Source organism: Oryctolagus cuniculus, chromosome 4 (assembly GCF_964237555.1).
Source record: "Oryctolagus cuniculus chromosome 4, mOryCun1.1, whole genome shotgun sequence".
Lineage (NCBI taxonomy): Eukaryota > Metazoa > Chordata > Mammalia > Lagomorpha > Leporidae > Oryctolagus > Oryctolagus cuniculus.
The window spans coordinates 70,050,596-70,076,073 of record NC_091435.1 but is presented as its reverse complement, the minus strand read 5'-3'; the positions used below and the strand labels follow the sequence as shown (position 1 = coordinate 70,076,073).

General features: G+C 40.1%; 1 protein-coding gene across 7 annotated transcripts in view; it reads left to right on the top strand.

Moving 5' to 3' along the window:
• The window catches only part of CCDC191 (coiled-coil domain containing 191), a 110,448-nt gene that overhangs the window by 19,609 nt on the left and 65,361 nt on the right, over nucleotides 1–25,478 (top strand). For all 7 annotated transcript variants that reach the window (XM_070072124.1, XM_051819026.2, XM_051819025.2 and 4 more), the window contains 3 exons: nucleotides 4,878–5,056; nucleotides 7,909–8,132; nucleotides 10,841–10,994. In XM_070072124.1, coding sequence (XP_069928225.1) covers nucleotides 4,878–5,056; nucleotides 7,909–8,132; nucleotides 10,841–10,994 — 557 coding nt within the window. The remainder of the gene's footprint in view (nucleotides 1–4,877; nucleotides 5,057–7,908; nucleotides 8,133–10,840; nucleotides 10,995–25,478) is intronic.

Below are 25,478 nucleotides of genomic sequence, written 5' to 3'. Positions count from 1 at the left end.
CCAGGCCAAAGCCAGGAATCAGAAGCTTCATCTGAGTCTCCCACATGGCTGATATGGCTCCAAGCTCTTGGGCCATCTTCTGCTGCATTCCCAGGCATATTAACAGGGAGTTGGATTGGAAGTAGAGCAGCCAGGACTCAAACCAGTGCTCATATGGGATTTTGGCCTTGCAGGAAACGGCTTAACCTGCTGTGCCACAACACCAGAATCCTTTCATGTGTCCTAGACTGATCTACCTTCCTTATCAGCCCAGCCAGAGCTCCTACAGTGCCCCTACCATGTAGTGATGCAATATTTTGCCTGGATACCTTCCCCTGGATGGAGTCTGCACTTTGAGAGGAACACATTGAGCTGTTAAGAGGCTTTAATGCTCATTGAATTTTCCTTTACTTAGCAGAATTAGGGATTTTTGTTTTATCCCAATAACTTTCTATGCTACGGAAAATAAAATATTCTCTGTCTTAATAATCTTTTTATAATTCTATGGGAGTTGGAACTGTATCTGACCCCTATCTATTTTGATGTTCCCAGATTAAATAGTATTACTACCCTCTACTATTCTTTCTTTTTAAATAATTTTTTTTATTTATTTGAAAGACAGAGTTACAGAAAGAGGTAGAGCCAGAGAGAGAGAGAGAGGTCTTCCATTCCACTGGTTCACTCCCCAAATGACTGCAATGTCCAGAACTGAGCTGATCTGAAGCTAGGAGCTTCTTCCAGGTCTTCCATGCAAGTGCAGGGGGCCAAGGAGTTGGGCCATCCTCTGCTGCTTTCCCAGGCCATAGCAGAGAGCTGGATTGGAAGTGGAGCAGCGGGACTCTAACCGGCGCCCATATGGGATGCCAGCGCTGTAGGCTGGAGCTTTAACCTGCTGCACCACAACACTAGCCCCTCTACTATTCTGTATGGTTTCTAGATCTTGTCATTCTGGTTACTGTTTTCTGGATTTTTTTAGGTTATTAATATGAAATTTAAGTATTTTAATATTTCATTTTTGTTCTGAAACAAATATGTGGAATATAATGAAACTTTATTGATAATAGATCTAGTTCTAACCTTTTATTTACTTTTTTTTTTTTTTTTTTTTGACAGGCAGAGTGGACAGTGAGAGAGAGAGACAGAGAGAAAGGTCTTCCTTTGCCGTTGGTTCACCCTCCAATGGCGGCCATGGACGGCGCATCGCGCTGATCCGATGGCAGGAGCCAGGTGCTTCTCCTGGTCTCCCATGCGGGTGCAGGGCCCAAGTGCTTGGGCCATCCTCCACTGCACTCCCTGGCCACAGCAGAGAGCTGGCCTGGAAGAGGGGCAACCGGGACAGAATCTGGCACCCCGACCAGGACTAGAACCTTGTGTGCCGGTGCCGCAAGGTGGAGGATTAGCCTAGTGAGCCGCGGCTCCGGCTATCCTTTTATAACATCATCCATTATCATTTAGTATCATGCCAGGCCTCAACTATCTTTTTCTAATATATTTTTAAAATCAAAATATTGAATGAAAACATCATGAAACTACTGAAAAGCAAACATTTGGACTAGTGGTTAAGATACCACTTGGGACACCTGTACCCCATATTGGAGTACTTGGGGTTGATACAAGCTCTGGCTTCTGCCTCTAGCTTCTTGCTGAAGTGGACTGTGGGAGGCAGCAGTGATGGCTTCAATGGTTGGGTTCTTGCCACCCTTGAGGATTGAGTTCCTGGCTTCCAGCTTTGGCCTAGCCCATTCTTAGCCATTGCAGGCATTTGGGGAGTGAACCAGCATCAATTCTCTCTCTCTCTCTCTCTCTCTCTCTTTCTCTCTCTCTCTCCATCTCTCTCTCTCTCAAATTAAAATAAAATATAAAAGTATGTTCACCAAAAATATTAACATATAATTATCTGTGTAGACACAGGGCAAAGCACTTGACAAAATCTGACATCCATTCCTAATAAAAACTCTCAACAAATGGTGAAAGAAAGGAAATTCTGTAACTTGATAAAGGGCATTTTTTTTTATAAAGAGCATTTATGTAAGATGTATAGAAGACAAACACCAAGAGGCCAGCATTGTAGCTTAACGGGTTAAGCTGCTGCCTGCAAAGCTGGTATCCCATAAGGGCATGGGTTCAAGTTCTAGATGCTCTACTCCTGATCTAGCTCTCTGCTAGAGCAGCTGAAAATGGTCCAAGTCCTTGGGCCCTTGCACCCATGTGGCAGACTGGGAACAAGCTTCTGGCTTCTGGCTTCAACCTGGCCCAGCCTTAGTCATTATAGCCATTTGGGAAGTGAACCAGCAGATAGAAGATCTCTTTTTGTGTCTCTCCCTCTCTCTCTCTCTCTCTCTCTCTCTCTAACTGCCTTTCAAATAAATAAAATAAATCTTAAAAGAAAAACCCCACCAAAATGACAAATGTAAACTCACTTATTAAGTATGTATTAAATGTAAATGGATTTAAATTCTCCAATCCTAAAACAGAGATTGGCAGAATATGTGACTAACCATAGCCATCTAGAAGAGACATCCTTTATATTCAAGACAAAAATAAGTTGAAAATAAAAGTATAGAAAAAGATATACCTAGCAAACAGAAACCAAAAAAGAGCAGGAATGATGGCATTATCAGAAAAAATAGACTTTAGGACAAAAACAAATTGTTACAGGAGACAAAAATTGCATTTTATAATGAACAATGGTCAACTCATCAAGAAACATTAACAATTATAAGTATGTATATAGCTGACAAAAGAATTGCAAAATATAAAAAGCAAAAACTGACAAAATTGGAGAGACAATTCAATAATACTAGGTAGAGACTTCAGTACCCCACTTTCAATAATGTATGGTTTATCAACTGTCTGATCCTTGCCAGAGGTGCCAAATCAGAATAATGAAAACTGCATTTGAGGAAAAAGGAAAGAGAAAGTTTATCCTATCGATAGAATGAGGATATAACAAAAGAACATCTAAAGAACTATCATCCTCCCAAATGAAGATGGTTCAGGATTTCTGAGGGGCTCAGAAGGGGTAACTGCTTGGAAGATCCTAACTAATAACACATCAGGAATTAGAGAGAGAGGCTCAGGAGTACACACCAAACACTGAACTGGTTATGGGTTCAATAGCAAGATTTTTTTTTAAGGTTTATTTATTTATTTGAAAGTCCAGGAGAGAGGGGGAGAGATAGAGAAATATCTTCCATCCACTGGTTCACTCCCTGACCGCAATGGCTGAGCCAAGCCAAAGCCAGGAGCCAGGAGCTTCATTCAGGTCTCTCACATGGCCGACAGGGTCCCAAACACTTGGACCATATTACATTGCTTTTCCCAGGCCATTAGCAGGAAGCTGGATCAGAAGTGGAGCAGCTGGGAAACCAGCTGGTGCCCATGAGGGATACCAGCATCGCAGGTGGTAGCTTTACCTGCCTTGCCACAACACCAACCCCAACAAGATTTTTTTTTTTTAATTGTAAATCTCAAATGTCAATGCAGTTTCTTGAGAAACATGATAAAGGAGAATTGATGGCTTGATCTTAACATAGGTAGAACTAACAGCATGTTCTGCATGGGTGAGCAGCTGCAAAACATTTGTCTGGAACCTGAAAGAGGCAAAGCATTGCGTTAAGAATTCCAGTATTTGATTAACTATAATGAGGTCCACTTCCCCTAAAGTCTATGGCTAGAAAGGTTTGTGTTGCCCTTAGTCAACCACATTCCAAATCACCCTGTTTATTTACCTGTACCCATTACACCTTATTCCATATTGAACAACTTAAAGATATCAATAAGGAAGATGTTCAGTATTATTAGTTATTAGAAAAATATAAATTGAAACTACAATAAGTTAACATTGCATTTCTCTTAAAATGACTTAAGTTTGAAAGATTGGCCATACCAGTATTTGTAAGGATATAGAGGAACTGGAACATTTTCACACTGCTGTTGGAAATGTGAAACTTTATAACCACTTTGTATAACAGTTTGTTTCTTGAAAGTTAAACATATACTTTCCATATAAATCAACCATTCCACTCCTAGGCATTTTTCCAACAGAAAAGAAAACATATGTTTGTATAAAGACTTGTACACAAATGTTTATAACAGCTTTATTTGTAATATCAAAGTGTGGAAGAAATTCAAAATGTCCATCATCAAATGCATGAATGAACAGACTGTGGTATGTCCATACAGTGGAATACTATACTAATCAGCAATCAAAAACAATAAACTATTGATACACACAACATAGATGACTCTCAGAATAATTATGCTTGACTTAAAGAAACCAGACTGAAAACAGAGTATAGAAAGAATTATTTAATTTATATGAAATTATAGAAAATGCAAACTAATAGAAAGCAGTCCGTACTTGCCTGGAGTAGGGCAGAAGGTACGGGGAGGAGTGAGAGGAAGAGATTACAAATCAGCATGAGAACAGTTGGGGGTTGATGGACATGCTCATTATCTTAATCATGGGCATGGTTTTACTGACATATGCACTGTACTTTGGAAATTTATATTTACTAAATAAAAAATAAATAAAAAATTATCGTATTCTTTGAATATTTCCAGTGTATTATATGTTAATTATACTACAATAAAGCTTTTTGGTTTTAAAGCAGTGGAATTCTCAAGGTTGTTTAGATTGAAGTAATAACATAGATTTGGCAGTTAAGGTGTCTTTAGTGACTTGGGTGAAGGCAATTCCCTTTAAGTGGAGTTTTGTTGCCTCTTAGCTGAAGGTCATCACTGAGGGCTTTGCACATCCTGTTGGCATTATCATTTATTTATTGAGTATTCACAGTCTTCTATTTTTCTTACACCAGAATTCTTTATATAACTATGGATATTATTACCAAAATTAAATTTTTTAATCCTCCCATTTTTTCATTTCTTTCCCTCAGATTTATATGGTTATTTGGAGGAAGAAGAGGAAAGTACCACTGTTCAAAAATTTTTAGACCATCTGCTCCGTAAAGAAGTGGTGGATTCTGGGATGCTGGAAGATCTTGGAATGAAGGAAAACCAAGACAAGAAGCAGCAGAAGGATCCTCGGCTTACCATGGAGATGAGACATAAGCAGGTGGGAGGGAAAAACAAAATTAAAATGGATAACAGGAAGCAGTCTTTGTGTAACACATTTAATAAGCTTAAATAAAGATTTAGGCTTTATTATGAAAAAGGGTACCATCTGTGGTTTGGTTAGAAAGAATAAAAATAAAATATAAGAACTTCAGAAGAAAAATAATTCTCATAAACTGAGGGTAGGAAACAATTTGGGAAATAACCAAAGAAAGAATAATTGATTTTCATCAGTAGTGTTGGACTAAATTTTATTAGTTTGAATGTGGTACTTCCTATTATAAATGTAGGTTGCATTGTTTTGAATTTGGTTTTAAATTGTGACATTAATATATTAATATCATGAATATTCTGGTGAATATTATAAGGATAATTCTCTTTAAGACAACTGAAATAAACTCATTTTGTGATTATCATTTGAAAAGGAGGACAGATCTGAATTAAATCTATTCAACTGCTTTGAATTAGAAGGCATGTGGGAACTCTCTTCTCCAAAGGCAATTATGGGTCATAGGAAAAAAAACCCTGGGAGCTTCAAGGAATCAGAATGACCTAGTCTTTGCCATATGTCCAGAACTAAGACTGTACTGGCATCACTACCTATACATGTGTGCGCTATCTTTATTACACTGAATTTGAAAATCACTGCTTATACCATTAAGATATGCCTACTCAGCATTGGCAAAGTTGCAGAAACCGGGGTAGAGAAGTATTATCTTGATTTGGATTTTTGATGAAAGGGAAGAGAGGAGGTCCAATAAGATATATGGCCATTGTCTGGAAGTCTTACCACTATTAGAGAGTAAGAAGAGGGTGATGTTAAGAAAAGCAGGAGACGGCCGGCGCCGTGGCTCATTAGGCTAATCCTCTGCCTTGCAGCGCCGGCACACCGGGTTCTAGTCCCGGTCGGGGCGCCGGATTCTGTCCCGGTTGCCCCTCTTCCAGGCCAGCTCTCTGCTGTGGCCAGGGAGTGCAGCGGAGGATGGCCCAAGCACTTGGACCCTGCACCCGCATGGGAGACCAGGAGAAGCACCTGGCTCCTGCCATCGGATCAGCGCGGTGCGCTGGCCGCAGTGCGCAGGCCATGGCGGCCATTGGAGGGTGAACCAACGGCAAAAGGAAGACCTTTCTCTCTGTCTCTCTCTCACTGTCCACTCTGCCTATCAAATAAATAAATAAATAAAAATTAAAAAAAATAAAGCAGGAGAGGAAGGACCATTCCTTAACTCAGAGCTTTTCAAACCTCTAAAGAAACAATAGGTTTTGGGACCAGTGTTGTTACACAGGCTAAGCTGCTGCCTACAATGTCCACATTCTGTATCAGAGCACTAGTTTGAATCCTGGCCGCTCTGCTTCCAGACCCACTCCCTACTAATACACCTGGGAAGGCAGTGGAGGATGGTTCATGAACTTGGGGCCCTGCCACCCAGGTGGGTGACCCTGATGGAGTTCCTGGCTCCTGGCTTTGGCCTAGACCAGCCCCAGCCATCGTGGCCATTTGGGGAGTGAACCAGCAAATGGAAGATCTCTCTGTCTGTAATTCTGACTTTCAAATTCTTAAAAAAAATTAAAAATAGGAATAATAGGTTTTGGGAACAATGTTGTGGCATAGTGGATTAAGCTGCCACCTGTGGCACTGGCATCCCATATGAGTGCCTGTTGGAGTATGGACTGCTCCAGTTTTGATTCATTTCCCTGTTAATGCACCTGGGAAAGCAGTGGAAGGTAGCTTATGTACTTGAGCCCCTGCCACGCACATGGGAGACCTGGGTAGAATTTGGGCTCTTTGCTTCAATGTAGAGGAGGCTGGGCTGATGCGGCCATTTGGGGAATGAATTGGCAGGTAGAAAACCTCTCTGGGGCTGGCGCTGTGGCGCAGTAGGTTAATCCTCCGTCTGTGGCACCAGCATCCCATTTGGGCACTGGTTCTAGTCCTGGCTGCTCCACTTCCAATCCAGCTCTCTGCTATGGCCTGGGAAAGCAGTAGAAGATGACCCACATCCTTGGCCCCTGCACCCGCATGGGAGACCAGGAAGAAGCACCTGGCTCCTGGCTTTGGATTGGCGCAGCTCCAGACGTTGCAGCCATCTGGGGAGTGAACCAACAGAAGGAAGACCTCTCTCTCTGTCTCTCCCTCTCACTGTCTGTAACTCTACCTCTCAAATAAATAAATAAAATCTTTAAAAAAAAAAAAAACCTCTCTATATGTGTGTTTTCCCTATATGTTGCTCTGCCTTTCAAATAAATAAACAAATCTTAATATAGAAATAATAGGTTTGAAAAAAGTGAATGCGTTTATATTCAGAATGATCTATAATGTTCATGTTTTTAACTTCCAAAGATGATTCAGAATCACTAGTATATTTAAATAATGGTAGAAGTGAGTTGAGTTGTGCTGTACCTTAAGGCAGTAAATCACTGTTCCGTCCTTCACAATGTATCCTCCAAAAAGTACCCTTACTCTTTCTTAAATTATAATTAGAATATGGACAGGGCCAAAGTAAAATCAGTAGTATGCTCCTCAAACAACCTCATGGGTGTGAAATCTTGAATAGATATGAATAAAGAATTTGGGATCATTGTTGAGAATCATTAAATTCTCAACTTTTCCAAGATGCAGATCATTCCTAGAATGTTAGGATATCCTCTACATTTGACTTCATTTAAAATTTTGCATTGGTCCTTACTCAGTAAACAAATGAATTCCCCCTATCTTACCAGTAAACAGTGAGGTTCTGGGTCAGAAGAGTTCAAGATGGTTGTATTCTGAACTTCAACATGTATTCCAAGGTTTTGCATTTCCCTTTCTTCTTGAAAGGTTTTATATTTCACCATTGTTAAATTCTCTTTAAGGTAAAAGAAAATCGCATCAGACGTGAGAAAGAACTGGAGTTCCAGAGAATTGAAAAGGCCTTGAAAAAGTCAGCCTTCCTGGAGGCTCAGTATTTGGTGCAAGAAGAGAAAAAAAGGAAGGCTCTTGAGGCCAAGAAAGAGGAGGAGGAGATTCGGAGAGAGATGATAAAATTGAGGAGGGAGATCATTGAGAGGAGACACACTGTGGAAGAAGCCTGGAAAATGTAAGGCAGTGTGATAAACCACATTAGAGTTTTTCTGTTGTGGGGAACTCTAAAGATTCGTGATCCCTTTATATACTTAATTACAACCACAAAGTACATTTAATTTGTTACTTTGTTTATTGTAATAACACATTATCTGGAGTTTTGAGGTCTGTATGTCACTCTGTTGAGTTCCTACTCATAATTTATGTAAGGACCTCCTCCCCAAACTGGTAAACATTTTGGCTTTTTCAGATTTTTCATCAATATGATATTGTAATAAGCATCCTTAACCATAGAACTATTTCATGCTTTTGAATTATATTCTTCAGATAAATTCTTAGGGATGTAATTACTGAATTAAATAGCATAGATCTTTTTATGATTCTTGAAATGTTGCCAAATTGCTTTCAGGACGGGTTGTATGTATTTGCTGTATGGCCAGCAGTGGGCCAGTTTACTACACTCTTCTCAAAACTTGGGAGTATAATGATTTCCAATATTTTCACAATTTAAAAGGTATTATATTGATTGGTTTGTGTTTGTTCGGTTAAATAATATTTTTAAGATTGAGTATTTTATTATGCATGTTCAGCAATTGTGCTTCGTCCTGTTGTGAATTGTGTTAGTGTCTTATTTTCTAATAATCGTAAAGAAAGTCACTATCACCTTACTGCTACTCATAATAAAAAAAGAATATCTGACAAAATGAAAAAGAAAATCGTCCCCACAGGAAGTAGTACTGCTATGTATCCTCACACAGAAAATGAGCTTTGTAAGTGAACCAACTAATGTATTTATTCTGAGACAGCACTGATGCAGGAACTGCAAAAGTCTTAGGACAACGTGACTGAAGTGTCAGAATACTCAAACTGAGAGGCCAGATACACCTATTAGATAATCCCTTCCACCCCGTCAGCCTACACAGCTTCCCTCCGCCTGTGTTCTTGATTGCTCTTATTCTACCCAATTTAAAGCAGCATGGCAGTGGACTTGCTTTTCACTCCTTCAAGTGCCAGGCTCAGGCCTCCTCCAGATGCCGTGTCTTTCAGAAAGCAATCACCAGTGTTTTAGTGAGTTCTTTCTAAGGTCAATTTTGCTTTTCAGATTGCTCCCAAGCCCTGGAAAAACTAGGCTGACCTAAAATAAATTGTGAAACAAGTAAAATTTGATGTTAGCAGGATGCTCTGCTCACAGTGGGCACTCAACAAATGCTCACTGACCAGTCATTTCTTTTAAAAGTTAAAATCTTATCTATGCTTATAGTGAGACAGATAATATGCTGCACTTCTAGGTGAATGAACTGATTTAAACTTTCCAAATAGCAATTTGGCAATAAACAAGAGTAATAAAATGGTATTATCTTTTGACCTGGCAATTCCAGTCCTAGGAAAATTGCTTTAAGAAAATTATCAGAAATCCAGATAAAGACTTGTGCACAAAAATAATTAAAATAACTATTGATAATAATAGATACTAGAAAATGTTGGAAAATCATTAAATAATGATTACACAAAGAATTAAAACTGACATATTATCAGCTTTTTTTCTGAATGGAAATGCAGATGGTGTTTATACCTCTCCAGATAATACTTTCATGAAAGATATATGTGCATGTGTATTTTCATATAATTTTTAACAAATCAGATCTATGGTATCAGCATTGTGTTTAATGCCCAGTGTGATTTTCCCATAATCATCTAATATAACCCAGTTATGACATTAGTAGTGTGGAAAGAATCAGTAAACTCTTCTTGTTGGGAGGGCTTTTTTGAACTTATTTGTAAGCTGTCCTAAATCTGTTCACTGCATAGTTTTAGAGTATCTCTTCCTGAACATTTACTCTGTACAAGGGGGAAAATAATAATTTTGCATTGGAAAGCCTCCTTCATCAAGAGATGAAGGTTAACATCAGCAGTGATAGTATTAATAACAGTGATAAATAACATTGTGTATCCCCTGTTACTCAATAATACCTGACTTCTTTATTATTTTTTTTTTTACTACAAACCCTTGTAAAAGTCTTGTGGTAAGAATATCATTCCTTCGTACTTGAGGATCATTTTTTATTGCCCTTATAAGAAGGGATAAAAATTAATCCATATTAGAAAAACACTTGGTAGTTGTTAACTCTCAAATTTTTTTTAAACTTTTATTTAGTAAATATAAATTTCCAAAGTACAGCTTATGGATTATAATGGCTTCCCCCCCACCATAACTTCCCTCCTACCCGCAACCCTCCCAACTCCCACTCCCTCTCCCATTCCATTCACATCAAGATTCATTTTCAATTATCTTTATATACAGAAGATCAATTTAGTATATATTAAGTAAAGATTTTAACAGTTTGCACCCACACAGAACATAAAGTGTAAAATACTGTTTGAGTACTAGTTACAGCATTAATTCACAATGAACAACACATTAAGGACAGAGATCAAATGATCAAAGTATGATTCAGTGTTAAATTCAACAAAAATACTTTGCTAAAATATCTATAGTAATTTCTGTTTTTCAAAGTACTTTATAATAATAATATGTTCTACTTAATCTGTATTTTTTAAAAGGATAACTAAGCCTCCAAAAAAGTCATCCTACTACATAGTTTTTCAGCTAAGAAAAAAATACGTTTTTTCTGATGAAAAATTCAGTGTTCATTCCACTACCATAGGTTATAATTACTCATTTTAAATCTATTGTACATGTATCTACAAATTGTTTTTTAACAGAGAAAAGACAAAGCAAGAAGAAAATTCTCAAAAGAATCCAGAAAAAGGCACATTTCAGAGTGCACACATTCCTCTAGATGAAGGAAAAATGGCAAGAGAAAGAAAAATGAAACTGAAGAAGTTATTAATCCAGACTTTCAAGGAAAATCACCAGGTAGGAGTTGTAATATCTCCTTACTTGGCATTCTGTAGTATGGTAAATGACCAGGAGTTCCATCAGATATGGGATGACATAAATACCACACTCCACTGAGCCACATTACCAATGTCAAAATCACACACACCAGGGCCGGCGCCACGGCTCACTAGGCTAATCCTCTGCCTGCGGCGCCAGCACCCCGGGTTCTAGTCCTGGTTGGGGCGCCGGATTCTGTCCGGGTTGCTCCTCTTCCAGTCCAGCTCTCTGCTGTGGCCAGGGAGTGCAGTGGAGGATGGCCCAAGTGCTTGGGCCCTGCACCCGTGTGAGAGACCAGGAGGAGGCACCTGGCTTCTGGCTTCAGATTGGCGCAGCGCGCCAGCCGTAGAGACCATTTTGGGGGTGAACCAACGGAAAAGGAAGACCTTTGTCTCTGTTTCTCTCTCTCTCACTGACTCTGCCTGTCAAAAAAAAAAAAAAAATCTGAACATGTTGCTCAGATATTTAAAAAATAAAATAAAAACAAAATCACATACACCATTTGTTTTGTGTAGCCTAGTTGCCTTGGTGCAGAGGACCAAGTAACAGTCCCCTGTTCTGGGACCATTCTTGATATACTTTGGTGGGTTCTTGGGAGATTGGGGGATAAATTTAGGACTTCTTAAACTACCCTTTTCAGAATAGCATTTAACTACTAAGGCAGCTTAGCTTCCACTTTGAGTCTTAAGGACTGTTGTGTTCTGGACTACTCAGAAAATACAGGAACCTATTACTTGCCTTTAGTAGCTCAGATCCTAAAGCAATGATACACTTATGTCCCTACTTCTTTTTTTATTGGTCTATATTTTATCTTACTCTTTTTTTTCTTCCTTTTACTTTCTATTTTAGTAAAAATAACTGGCAGATTTTTTTATTGATAAACAAGTATCTTCCTCAAGTTATTTAAGTAATTTTTTTCAATGAGGTAGGACTGCTAGAAGTATGAATTTGGAGCTTATAGCATTTAACATGTAAGAAAATACTTGACAGATTTATAAATGAGAAAGTTGGATGAGAAAATATTAATTTGATATTTTATATCTTTTACAACATCCTTAGGCTTTGCTGAAATTTAGTTAAAAAGTTATAAGAATGAATACATGAATGAGTAGATTTAACAAGAGAAAATAGAATGTTAGGAAGATACTTAGCCAGCTTTATATTAATCTAGGGATTGACTTTTTTTTTTTTTTTTTTTTTTGACAGGCAGAGTGGACAGTGAGAGAGAGAGAGACAGAGAGAAAGGTCCTCCTTTGCCATTGGTTCACCCTACAATGGCCGCCGCGGCCAGCGCACCGCGCTGATCCGATGGCAGGAGCCAGGTACTTATCCTGGTCTCCCATGCGGGTGCAGGGCCCAAGCACTTGGGCCATCCTCCACTGCACTCCCTGGCCACAGCAGAGAGCTGGCCTGGAAGAGGGGCAACTGGGACAGAATCCAGCGCCCCGACCGGGACTAGAACCCTGTGTGCCAGCGCCGCTAGGTGGAGGATTAGCCTATTGAGCCGCAGCGCCGGCCCGGGATTGACTTATAAAGGCCCTAGAAATCAATAACAGAAAGTTGCATGTGATAAGGATAACTAATATATGAGGAAGAAAAGTAAAATAGTCAAAGCAATTTAAAAAATAAAAAAAAATTATAACTAGACAAATATATTTGGACTGCATTTCGAACTGAAAGGCAGACAGTCAATAATTATTCAGGTATTAAATAAAAGACTGGTCAGAATTTGACCTCAGGGATAGAGAAGAAAGTGTGGTAAGAGGAAATGTTAGGAGTTGGGATTAATCTGTTTTTTTTTTTTTTAAGATTTATTCATTTATTTTGAAAGTCACAGTTACAGAGAGAGAGGGAAAGACAGAAAGATTTTCCATCTGCTGGTTCACTCCCCACATGGCTGCAATGGCCATGGCTGTGCCAGGCCAAAGTCAGGAGCCAAGAACTTCATCTTGGTCTTCCATGTGGGCAGCAGGGGCCCAAACACCTGAGCCAACTTCCTCTGATTTCCCAGGCACATTAGCAGGGAGCTGGATGGGAAGTACAGCATCTGGGACACAAACTGGTACCCATTTGAGATGCCAGCATTACAGATGGCAGCTTTTCCCACCATACCACAATGCTGAACCATGGGATTAATATTTTGAGAGATATTTGATGAGGCTCTTGGATTCTACAACCTTCATGAGACATAAAGAATTAGTGTGCCCTCCTATAAAAAAAAGTTCAGATTTCTAAAAGAAAATAGGAAGAGAAATAAGTATTTGCGGGACCATCTTAAGAAAGCATAAGGATAAAATGCCATGGTATGTTACTTAACCAATGGGAGGAATGACATTTGTTCCCTAAAAAATGAATTTAAAAATTGTTTTGGAAGTACACTGTACATAAAGAAATCATGTATTTTATATGGAACTGCTAGATATGAATGTTAGACATCTATACATAATTTTAGAATAGATTAGAATTTTAGATTAGTGGCCCATCTAAAACAGATTACTTGATTTTAAAAGGACCAATTGGAACAGTGTTTTGACATAATGCAGCACCAGCATCCCATGTGGGTATCAGTCTTTCAAGACCTGGCTGCTCCACTTCTGATCCAGCTCCCTGCCAATGCACCTGAGAAAGCAGCAGAAGATGGCCTATGTGCTTGAACCCCTGCATCCAACTGGGAGATCTGTAAGAATCTCTGGGCTCTTGGCTTCAGCCTGGCACAGGCCTGGCCGTTGTGGCCATTGGAGAGTGAACCAGTGGATCAGTGATCTCTTTCTCTCTGTCTTTCCATCCCTCTCTGTAACTCTGTCTTTCAAAGTACATAAAAATAATTAAAAAAAAAAAAAAAGAATCAAGTGGGCATTTAACTTAGCAGTAAATATGCTAATTAAAATATCTGTGTCCAACATCAGACTACCTTCGTTCCATGTGTGGCTCCAGCTCCTGATTCCAGCTTCCTGTTAATGCGGACCTTGGGAGGGAGTAGTAATGGTCCAAATTATTGGATTCCTGCCACCACATGGAAGACTTGAGTTTAGTTCCTCTCTCCTGGTTGCCATCTCCCAGCTTTGGGTCCTGGCTCCATTGGGGAGTGAACCAATAGATGGGAGCTCTCTTTCTGTGTTTTTCTCTGCCTCTCAAATAAAACAGAAAGCATTGGGTGAAGGGTAGAGGTAGTGGGGAGGGATTGGATAGATTAGAAAATTAACATTGGTGGGGGCTGGCACTGTGGTATAGTAGGTTAAGCTTCTACCTGGAGTGCTGGCATCCCATGTGGACGTTGGTTCGAGCCCTGACTGCTCCAATTCTGATCCGGCTACCTACTAATGCACCTGTGAAAGCAGTGGAAGATGGCCCAAGTGCTTGGGCCTTTGCACCCATGTGGGAGACCCAGAAGAAGCTCCTGGTTCCTGGCCCAGCTTTAGCCATTATGGCCACATTGGTACAGTATCATTAAATACCATTACCTGAACTATGGACCCTATTAGGTTATCCTGTTTTCCTACCAATGTCCTTTTTTTGCTCCAGGACAGTATATAACATATCAGGGAGTATATAATTGTTTACAATAACCTTGATCATTTGGTTAAGGTTGTATCTGCTGGGTTTTTTCAATGTAAAGTTACTAGTTTTCCCTTCATAATTAATAGATGTCTAACAGGAGTTATTGTGAAACTTTGCAAATATCCTGTTTCTCCTTAAGCTTTCACCTATTAATATTAGCATCTATTGGTAGATCTTGCCTATAGCTTTTTTAAAAAAATAATTTATTTGAAAGGCAGCCAGACAGATAGAGATCATCCATCCTCCAGTTCACTCCCCACATGCCCACAATAACTGGGGCTGAGGCAATCCAAAGCCAAGACAGAAACTCAATCTGGATCTCCTACATGGGTGGCAGCAATCTAAGTACTTGAGCCATTATTGGTGTCTCTCAGTGTGCACATTAACAGGAAGCCAGAATCAGAAGAATCAGAAGCAGAGTCAAAACTTGAATCCAGGCACTCTGATATGGGTTGCAGACATCTCAAGACACATCTTAACCACTCTGCTAGATGTCACCCCCTGCAACAATTATTAATGTGGCATTTGTCTAATGGTGATTTTGTCTTTTCCTTAATTGTTTCATTTTTATTAATTGAAAATTTTCTAGAAGGAAGAACTGTCCCTTGTCTCCCATTTATTTAAGTAACCAATCATTTTATTCAGTTTGGGCTCAGTATTTATTTTATTCTATGGATTATAATATAATATTACTGTTGTTTACTTTGTTATTCAAATTGTTCCAACTTTTACCACTAGGAAATCTTTCAGGTCGACCCTTTTGTGATTTTAACATGCTTCCAACTTTTTTGAGCACTTCTTCTTTTTTGCATCACTGTATATTGCAGGCCTGTCTTCTATTTTCCCTTCCCTAACCCTGGGATCAACCATTTCTACATGGAAATTGGCTCCTTTTATCGGAGAATGGTCTTTAGAAACCAAGATTTAGGTGCTAGATGTGCTCACTGCCACTGGGTTGTCATTGTTTCTGGGTCCTCTCAGCAGATAGAAAAGTGTAAGTATATAAAGTAACCCACACATACACACACATTATATTTCTGTGTCTATCTTTATACATAGTAAATTCTATGAGTTCATACTGATACTTCCAATTCCAGTACAAAAGAGGGATCATGCCATTTTTCTCTCTTTCCTTGTCTGTATCTTACTTTTTTTTTTTTTTTTTAACATTTATATATTTGAAAGGCAGAGAGAGAGAGAGAGAGAGGTAGAGACAAAGAGAGAATCTTTCATCCACTGGTTCACTCCCCAAATGGCTGCAACAGCCAGGGATGGGCCAGGCCGAAGCCAGGAGCCAGAAGCTTCTTCTGAGTCTCCCACACGGGGTCAGGGACCCAAGTACTTGGATCATCTTCTGCTGTCTTCTGAGGCACAGTAGCAGGGAGTTGGATCAGAAGTGGAGCAAATGGGTCTTGAACTGGGGCTCAAAAGCGATACCAGCACTGCAGGCAGCAGCTGAACCCATTGCGCCACAGTGTTGGCCCCTGTAACTTACTTCTTTATTTATCTGTATATATATTAAATAAATTCATAATATTTTCAGTCCTATCCAGTACCACAGGTTTCAGTATAGCCTTTCCCTCTGTCTCATTTGTAATTTCTTTCTCTGACCATGAGAAATTTGGCTCTCATTATCTACATTATATATGTATTACTTCATTCCTAATGTACTATAAAAGTAGTTTTAGAATTGCTAAGGCATTACCACTATGGAAATACATTTACTAACTAGAGCACAATACCTGCATTTGTAAGTTGTTTTTGTTTTTAATCTTACAATATTCAGTGAGAATATTGTTTTCTAAATTACTTATGTTACTTCTTTTCTTGTCCTTCCTCTTCAGTGTGATTGTGTTATTCATTTGTCATATGGTTGGTAAGTCTCTAATTTAGATTTCCACCATGTGTGAGTATAATTGAGACATTATACTCCTCAGTCTTCCACATGGACTTGGTGGGAGATAGGACACTCCTCTGGTAAATGCTGCAGGAGTAGGCAGGCCCTCTGAGCTCATTATCTTGGTCCCAGTCCACATTCCTCCCTAGAGGCTGCCATAGATAATGAAACTTGGAAACTCAGAAGTCTAGATATGACCACAGGTTGAAAAGGAAGAAAGTGCTTAACTGACTTACTCTGAGTAGCTTGATGACTAGAGACTCTTGTTAGCACCCTCAAAATATTTCACTGGGACAAACCCAACAGAAATAGCTGTACAGAGTATTTGTAGGAAGACTTTGAAGAATCTGTATCTAGTTCCATTCCTTTAATTCATGCAATTCTTTGTGACTTGACTCTATTTCATCTGTTCCACCAAACAATCTCTAAACATCTCATTTGAGCCACATTATTTGAAGATTTTCTGAGAGAAACAATACAAGATGTCTTATCAAAACACAAGTTCAGGTGCAGCATGCATTTTCCCTACATAGTTCATTGCTGGGTCTGTTGTTTTATCAAAAACATCTGTTTCTGTGCAGAAACCTCCCACTACTAGCCTATCCTATTTTCTCTTTGATCTTACAGTGAAATCTCTTGGGGAGACTAAGCAATGTCATTGCTAATTAGCAGAAACAACAAGGGATTAGCTAGGAGTTTCTTATACCATTGGAAAATGCCCTTCTTAATTCTCACTCTATTCTGAAATACACTTTTGTTTTAATAAGACTAGAAACTCTGTGATGTTTCCTGTTTGTGAAAGTTGAAGAACACAATGAAAAACTGTCCACCTGGCACACACATCAGTCATTTAGGGTGACACTAACTCTGAAGTCTTCATTCTCTGGGGAATGGTTTCAGTTTGCTTGTTTGGTTGGGTTTTCTGTTAGAGAGTAAGATAATCATGACCCAGAGGATTCATTATTAACGCCACCTTGTGACAAACTGCATTCCAAATCTAAACCAAGGAAATATAGGGCTAGATGGAATATAAGCCTGGATTTTTTTCCTGACAGAATGATGAAAACTGTAGTTAAGCATTTTAAGTACCTCATTTATATAGCATAGTTCCTTTCCCAAAGATCTTAGTGTTATCAGAACTGCCTACATAACACTAAAGGAAAACCATTTCTGAGCTGACACATGGCAACTAACCTCTCAACAACGCTGTCTTATGTTTAGGGAGGGAAAGGAAGAGCCCCTTTGCAAATAAACTGTAAAGAAAGAGAAATGGAGCACATACATGGAGAATACTGAGATTCATATAACTCCCCTTTAGATTCATGGGCAAGGTCAATATGTGTTAATACATTTTAGCATGTGCTTAGGAGGAATTTTCCAACTAAAATTGTATTTGTTTTGGTAAGGAGATCATTTATTTTGTTATATTCTTCCTTCCCTCACCCCACGAGCAACCCAAACTTCCATTCTCACAGAGGGTACAGTGAGGGCCAGTTAACTAAAATACTGGGCTGATGTTTTGCTTTTCCAATTCTATGAAGCCTCTTTTGATCACAGAGGTTCCTATTCTCTCTCTGTCTCCCTCCCTCTCTCCTTCTCTCTCTCTTTGTCTCTCTCCCTCTCTTCCCTCTCTCCTTCTCTCTCTCTCTCTCTCTTCTTTTATTTGAGAGGCAGAGGGACACACAGAAAGAGAGACAGAGAGAAAGCTCCCATTAGCTGCTTCAGTCCCCAAATGTCTGCAACAGCCAAGGCTGAGATGGGGTCAAAGCTGAGAGCTAGGAATGCCATCTGGGTCTGCTGGGTGATGGGAGCCCAACTGTTCGAGCCATCACTGCTGCCTCCACAAATCTGCACTGGTGGAGAGCTGGGATCAGGTGGAGCTGGGAATCAAGCCCAAACACTGTGATGTGGGATGCAGGCCCTATTTTTAATATGTGATTTCTTTTTTGTCTTTGGAAAAAACAGATTAAATTTGTTTTTCAAGTGTAAAAGCCTTTGGCATAAGTTAATCCCGTTAGATTTTATGAAGTAGAATATGTTTTCCCCTAAACAGTAGACATTTAATATGAATATTTACAAGGATATTGAGTGGGTGAGGAACAAAGGACATCACATCATCATCTTGCTATCAGACTACCCTGATGGTGAATAAAGCATTTTTCTGAAATATTCTGAGATAAGCTGTGTTCTTGGCAGTGTGTCTCTGTGTGCATGTGCGTGTGCATGTGTGTGTGCATGTGTGTGTGTGTGGAGGGGCAGGGAGTAGGTATAGGTGGAGAGGGTAAAGATTTCCAAGTGAAAAAGTGGTAGTGAGCATTAGCTCTGCTTTCACTAAAAACATGAGATTGTGGGAACCAGTCCAGGCTGGATTGAGAAGGACATAAGCCATCTCCTAATGGTAATCAGGTTATAGGCTCTATTGTGGTTTTCTTTAATAAGAGTCCAGGGTTTCATTGGTTAAGAAGATACCACTTGTAAATGGTGAGACTAGGCAGTTGCTTCCTGAAATTCTACCGTGAAACAAAATGTCTATTAGATAATTATAGCAATATTAAACTAATATTAAATTAAAATATAGCAATATTAAACTCCTTAACAGAATTAGGAGTTTACAAAATGTCCTCATGTTAGTGGCACTTATTGACACAATTGTGGGTAAAATGATATAATGTCTGATATCTGGGAATTATTTGTAAACATTCCAGAAAGGAAAGTTGGTGGAGAAAAGAAAGACAAAATTGACAAAATGTTGATAATTTTCAAAACTGGATAAAAGTTTATTCTTTTGTTCTAGATTTTGGTATGTTTGTTAAATTTCTGTAATAAGGGTTTTAAAAAAAATAAAAGGAAGGAGAATAAAGTTGAATACAAAACTAAAATGGGCATCACATCTTCCAGTATATAATTTTTTTGTCTATAGCCATTGGTAGCATTTCACACAGCAATGGTTGTCAAAATTTAGGCCACTAGGCTTTTCCATGGAATCCAACAGCAAGTCTAGGTCTTAGCATTGTGTTCTGGGAACAGAATGTGTTTCCTCTAATTAGTTTCAAAAGTGTGTGGTTAGAGCTGGGAGGGTAACGTGATTTCTTCTCTTTTCTTTGGGGCAAAATTATGAAAATTAGGCATATGATGGGTCATAGGGTACTGCTTTTGCATTGCAAAATTCAGTGCTGTTTAGTGCTGCTTCTTCCCACTGAAGATTTATTTTGCCATAATAAAGGTCTTCCTCTCCTGAACCCCCAGGCTCTTTTGTAGCCTCTTTGGAGTCATTTGCCTAGTTACAGTGGTCCCAAAAAGGAAAAAAAGTGGAGGATTACTTCCTTTTGTAGCAATTGGGTGTCTATTCCTTTTGACTTGGGAGCAGCAAGGAGTCTTTTGGGGAGTCTGGGGTGAGCATAGCTTTGTTCTTGACATTCAGGCCTTGGCCGACTCCCCTGGACCACTAGTTGCACTGCAGTTAGTTCCAGTCAACAAAGGTAAATTGTAAACTTGTTGACATTTTTTGTCCTCTTTACAATTCCTTGTTTATTTTTCCTTGATGGAGAATTTTGATGCAATTATCACTGAGCTTTCTGACAAAAGGGAAATAGCTGAGGAATTTTGATGAGTTACCCACTTCATTAATCAGAACAAGCATCTCTAGTGACAGGGTTAGAATTACAATGAAGATTAGATAGCAAATTGCTGTTCCACCTAATGTCAATCATTCCTGGTGACAGCAGTGTGATTACACTTCAGGGAAGAGCTTTTCTTGCCAACAAAATGAGGGCAACTCCAGTGCAGGTAATAAATTTAGCATGGCGAACTGTCATTTCTTCTCTTGAGTGGAGTCCTTAACAACCAAATAATGTCTTGTGGAAGATTTTGAAGAGAAGAAAACATTACACTTTAAAACTTTCTACATATCATAGTATGTTATTTTAAGAATTATACACACACACACACACACACACACTTGGGAAGAGTTCATCCCATAGTAATTTTCTGTATTTTATTTACCTGTGTCAGACCTTGATTATTTCTGCAACTATGATAGAGAGATGGTAAAAATTAGGAAAAGAGCACATGACTATATCTGAAAAACCTATCAAAAATAAAAAACTGGTACAAAACTGGAATGTGTGGGGCCAGCACTCTGGCCTGAAGCGCTGGCATCCCATATGGGCGCCAGTTCGAGACCCAGCTGCTCCACTTGCGATACAGCTCTCTGCTATGGCCTGGGAAAGCAGTAGAAGATGGCCCAAGTCCTTGGGTCTCTGCACCCACGTGGGAGACCTGAATCAGCACAGCTCTGGCCTTTGTGGACAATTGCGGATTGAACCATTGGATGGAAGACCTCTCTCTCTCTCTCTCTCTCTCTCTCTCCCCCCCTTCCTCCCTCCCTTCTTGCCTCCCTCCCTCCCTCCTTCTCCTCTCTCTCTGTAACTCTGACTTTCAAATAAATCAATAAATCTTAAAAAAAAAAAAACAACAACTAAATGTACTAGGATAAAAGTGGAGGGAGGTCAAACTGGTTACCTGGATACTAAAAATTTTAAGTTCTGCTGACTTAAACAGAAAGCTTTTTTCTTCCAACCCAGTTATGCTTTTAAATAATATTTCTTGTTTCAAAGAACAAAGAGATGGAGTTCTACTGTGGTTCCAGAGTGTAGAACTGAAGAGAATAAGCAGGTCTTGGAGCAGTGGGGATTAGCTGAGGGGAGGGAATAACGGGAAGAGTAAATCAATCATGTCTATGGAATTATGCCACCTCCTGTCCTGTCTAAATAAAACAGAAGATGAGACTGAGAGTATATTTTTTTCCCAAATATTTTCTTCCAACCACATTTATGGGACTCCTGTTTACCTGAATAATGTTTGCTATGAACCAAGAATAACTAAGCAGCTATTCTTGATTCATACTACGTTTTTAATTTAAATTTTAATGGGATTGCTTTTCAGAGCAGACAAGAGAAAAACCAATAGCAAGCTGATTTCAAGAGGCAGTTCCTGTATGAGTCTGTCACTTTGCTATTGTTAATGTCTACATAGTGAAACTGAATTATTGACCTTTAAAATCAGTCATTTTGCTCTCAAAATCTTAAATCTCCACTTAGGTATTTTTAAATAAAGACATTGACTGTAGAAGTTATAAACTCAAATTTTCCCCTCCTTAGTTCAGATATGTCCTTAACCAATACTTTTCTACCATGGCAAGTTAGGTATTTAGTTTTCTTCACTATCCAAGAAGCAAAGAATTTGCCCTTCTTTTTCAGAAGAGAATTTTTACCTCACAGAGTCATCAGGATGTTGGCACATTTCTGTATTAGCCTTAAGTGAACCCCTAACTCTTTGCTTTTCAACAAAGCTCTCTGTATGTGAAGTTTTAGCTTGGTGAAGTAAATCATAATACTGTAATAGTCTCTGTTTTTTAAGCATAAGGTTTTTGTTCAAAGATTTATTTATTAAGAGAAAGAGAAATATTTCATGTACTATTTACTTCCCAAATGGCTGCAACAGTCAGGGCTAGGCCAGTACAAAGCCAGGTGCCAGGAACTCCATCTGGGTCTGCTACATGGAAGCCAGGGCTTCGTCTGCTTTCTGAGGTATATTAGCTGGTAGCTGGATCAGAAGCGGAGAAGATGGGATGACACCCAGATTGCCTATATGAGATGCTGGCATCACAGAACAGAGCTTAACCCTCCATGCCACAGCCCCATCCCAAACATAGTCTCTATTTTGACATGATAATCTAAGAATTTAAAAAGAAGTACATGTTTAAAAAATTTAATAGAACATAGAGATCTCTCCAGACCCTGAATCTGTTGGCACTTCGATCCTGGACTTCTAAGCCTTTAGAATTACATTCAGGAAACAGCTCCTTCAAAAGAAAAAGACTCTTGGAAGACCCTTGGACTCTGACCACCTTCAGGTCAACCTGAATCAGAAAAATCCTCAGATACCTAAACTCCCTCCATTTTACAGCAGTCCCCAAAGGGAAGACCTTCAAACTTCCAAGACTTCCCCAAGGGAGTAGGGGATTCTACCAACAGTTGTCAAGAAGAACCTCGAACCACAGTGTGCCCTTAGGGGGATGTCAGATCACCACTGCACACTAAGGAGAATTATTCTACAGGGCTTGCCAGACCACCCGTGTCTCCTAAGTGGGATGTGAAATCATCAATGCTCCCCAAGGGAGATATACTGCTAGTGTCTCCCGAGGGGAATTTCCCAACCAGGGGGAGTCACTAAACAGAATCCTCACTGAACCACATTGACCCACCCCACCATAGGGACCCTCGAACCCAAAGAGCTCACCCCATCCCCGAACCCAACTCCAAGAGACCCCCATTGCTAAATCCTCTTCCCAGGGATCCTTGTACATAGTAAATTCTTCCATTAGCATGCCTGCTTTCTCCTCTAAAATGACTTGGCATCCCATAGAGGCGCCAGTTTGACCTGGCTGCTCCACTTCTGATCCATCTCTCTGCTATGGCCTGCCTGAGAAAGCAATGGAAGGTGGTCAAAGTGTTTGGGCCCCTGCACCCACGTGGGAGACCGGAAGAAGTTCCTGGCTGCTGGCTTCGGATTGGCCCAGCTCTAGCATTTGAGGCTATTTGGGGAGTGAACCAGCGCATGGAAGACCTCTCTCTCTCTCTCTCTCTCTCTCACTATGCCTCTGCTTCTGCCTCTCTGTAACTCTGTCTTTCAAATAAATAAATAAATCTTTAAAAAAAGGAAGAAAACATGTGCAGGAGAGCCACTGAGGCTCTCAAGAGAACCACTGGGATCATCCTTCCTTTAAGAATGCCTACAGAAATGCATTTCAAGGAGATATATAAGGGGAAAGTAGTTCATGTGGTCTTGGAACTGGAGCTGATTGCCATCTGGGTATTACAGGCTTGTCTTATTCTAATACTTACATAGTATCCTCTGCTAAAGGAGTGACTGGTGAACACCAACATGTCCATAAAGGCAACCTCTTGGGAAAAAATATTAAATAGTTACATGGAAATTGCTTTGAACTTTACAAAGAAAAGGAATATAGAAATTCAAGAAATACTATTAATAGTGTTGCTGTTGTAAAGGTGGATTATATTTGTACTGCTTCGTCTTTAGAAATAATCCAGGAGTTAAAATTAGAAATAGTTACACAGGGCCGGCGCCGCGGCTCAATAGGCTAATCCTCCGCCTTGCAGCACCGGCACACCGGGTTCTAGTCCCGGTCGGGGCGCCGGTTTCTGTCCTGGTTGCCCCTCTTCCAGGCCAGCTCTCTGCTGTGGCCCGGGAGGGCAGTGGAGGATGGCCCAAGTGCTTGGGCCCTGCACCCCATGGTGCGCCGGCCGCAGCGCGCCAGCCGTGGCAGCCATTGGAGGGTGAACCAACGGCAAAGGAAGACCTTTCTCTCTGTCTCTCTCTCTCTCTCAGTCCATTCTGCCTGTCAAAAAGAAAAAAAAAGAAAAAAGAAATAGTTACACAGAATATTTTACCAAGTCATTCAAGAGGAATCACTTGAACAGCTATGGTAAATAGACACAGGATATATGTATTTAACTTTGGCACACAGGTTGACACTTTTAATGCTGTATTTTATGATATGAGTAAATAATAATGCTGAAAGCCTACCCCTCACCCTGGCAGCCGTGTGTCTTCTATTTTGACACAAGGCATATCTTGTATTCAGCAAATCTCCTTTCCTTTCTTCCTCCTCCCATTCCTTCCTTCCTTCCTTAGGATCTAAAATGAAGGTCTAGGAAATGCGCCCTCATTTAACATAACAGAAAGGTAAAAAGCGTTTTTTTTTTTTTAAGTTGCTATGATTTTTCCTAGTGAGAGATTATAATAATATTGTGTCGTTTTTCTACATGAAAATATAACTGGCACCCTATGTAGAAAACTTCTGGACTATTTCTAAGAATTCTAGCATTTGCTTTCTTTTTTGAGAGAGAGAGATATCTTCTATCTACTGGTTCACTTCCCAGATGACAACAATGGCTGGAATTGAACCAGTTTGAAGCCAGGAGCCAGGAACTTCTGGGTTTCCCACATGGTTTTAGGGGCCCAAAAACTTGAGCCATCTTCCACTGCTTTCCCAGGCGTATCAGCTGGGAATTGAATTGGAAGTGGAACAGCCCGGATTCAAACCTGTGCCCATGTGGGAAGGATGCCAATGCTGAAGATGGCAGCTTAACCTGTTGCACCATAGCGCCAGGCCCCTAGCATTTGCTTTTTTTATGTTTTTGGCCTCTCAAAAGAAGAGATATCTTAAATATTTTTTTCAGAAGTGTCAAATCAGACACAATGCTGGGTGCTTAGTATATGTTGAAATAGTAGAAATTAAGTATATTTACAAGGATTGAAGCAGTACAAAGGGCTGATCATGCTAAAGCCATCAAGTCGGGCCGGCGCTGTGGTGTAGTGGGTAGAGCCACCTCCTGCAGTGCCAGCATCCCATATGGGCACCAGTTCGAGTCCCAGCTGCCCCAATTCCAATACAGCTCTCTGCTATGGCCTGGGAAAGAGTAGAAGATGTCCCAAGTCTTTGGGCCCCTGCACCCACAAGGGAGACCCAGAAGAATCTCCTGGCTCCTAGCTTTGAATTGGCACAGCTCCAGCTGCTGTGGCCATTTGGGGAATGAACCAGCAGATGGAAGACCTCTCTACTGCTTTCCCAGGCCATAGCTGAGAGCTGTATCGGAAGTGGAGCAGCTGGGACTCGAACAGCACCCATATGGGATGCCAGCACTGCAGCCAGCAGCTTTACCTGCTACGCCATAGCACCATCCCCCATCTGGTCTTTCTAGACCTACTCACTAAACCCCTAACATGGTCAGTGACAGCCCAGCTGAAACTGTTGATTGTAGGTGTCTTGTTCTCAGAAACCAGCGACCCATTCCATCCTCCTTGGATCTCTACATTCACTTGCACAGGACATCCGTGGTGTCAGTACTGGGAATGAATTAGAAGGTGGGCATTTTATGCTGTGAACAGCCTGTCAGGAAGGTCGTGGTGGAAGCGGGGCTTCC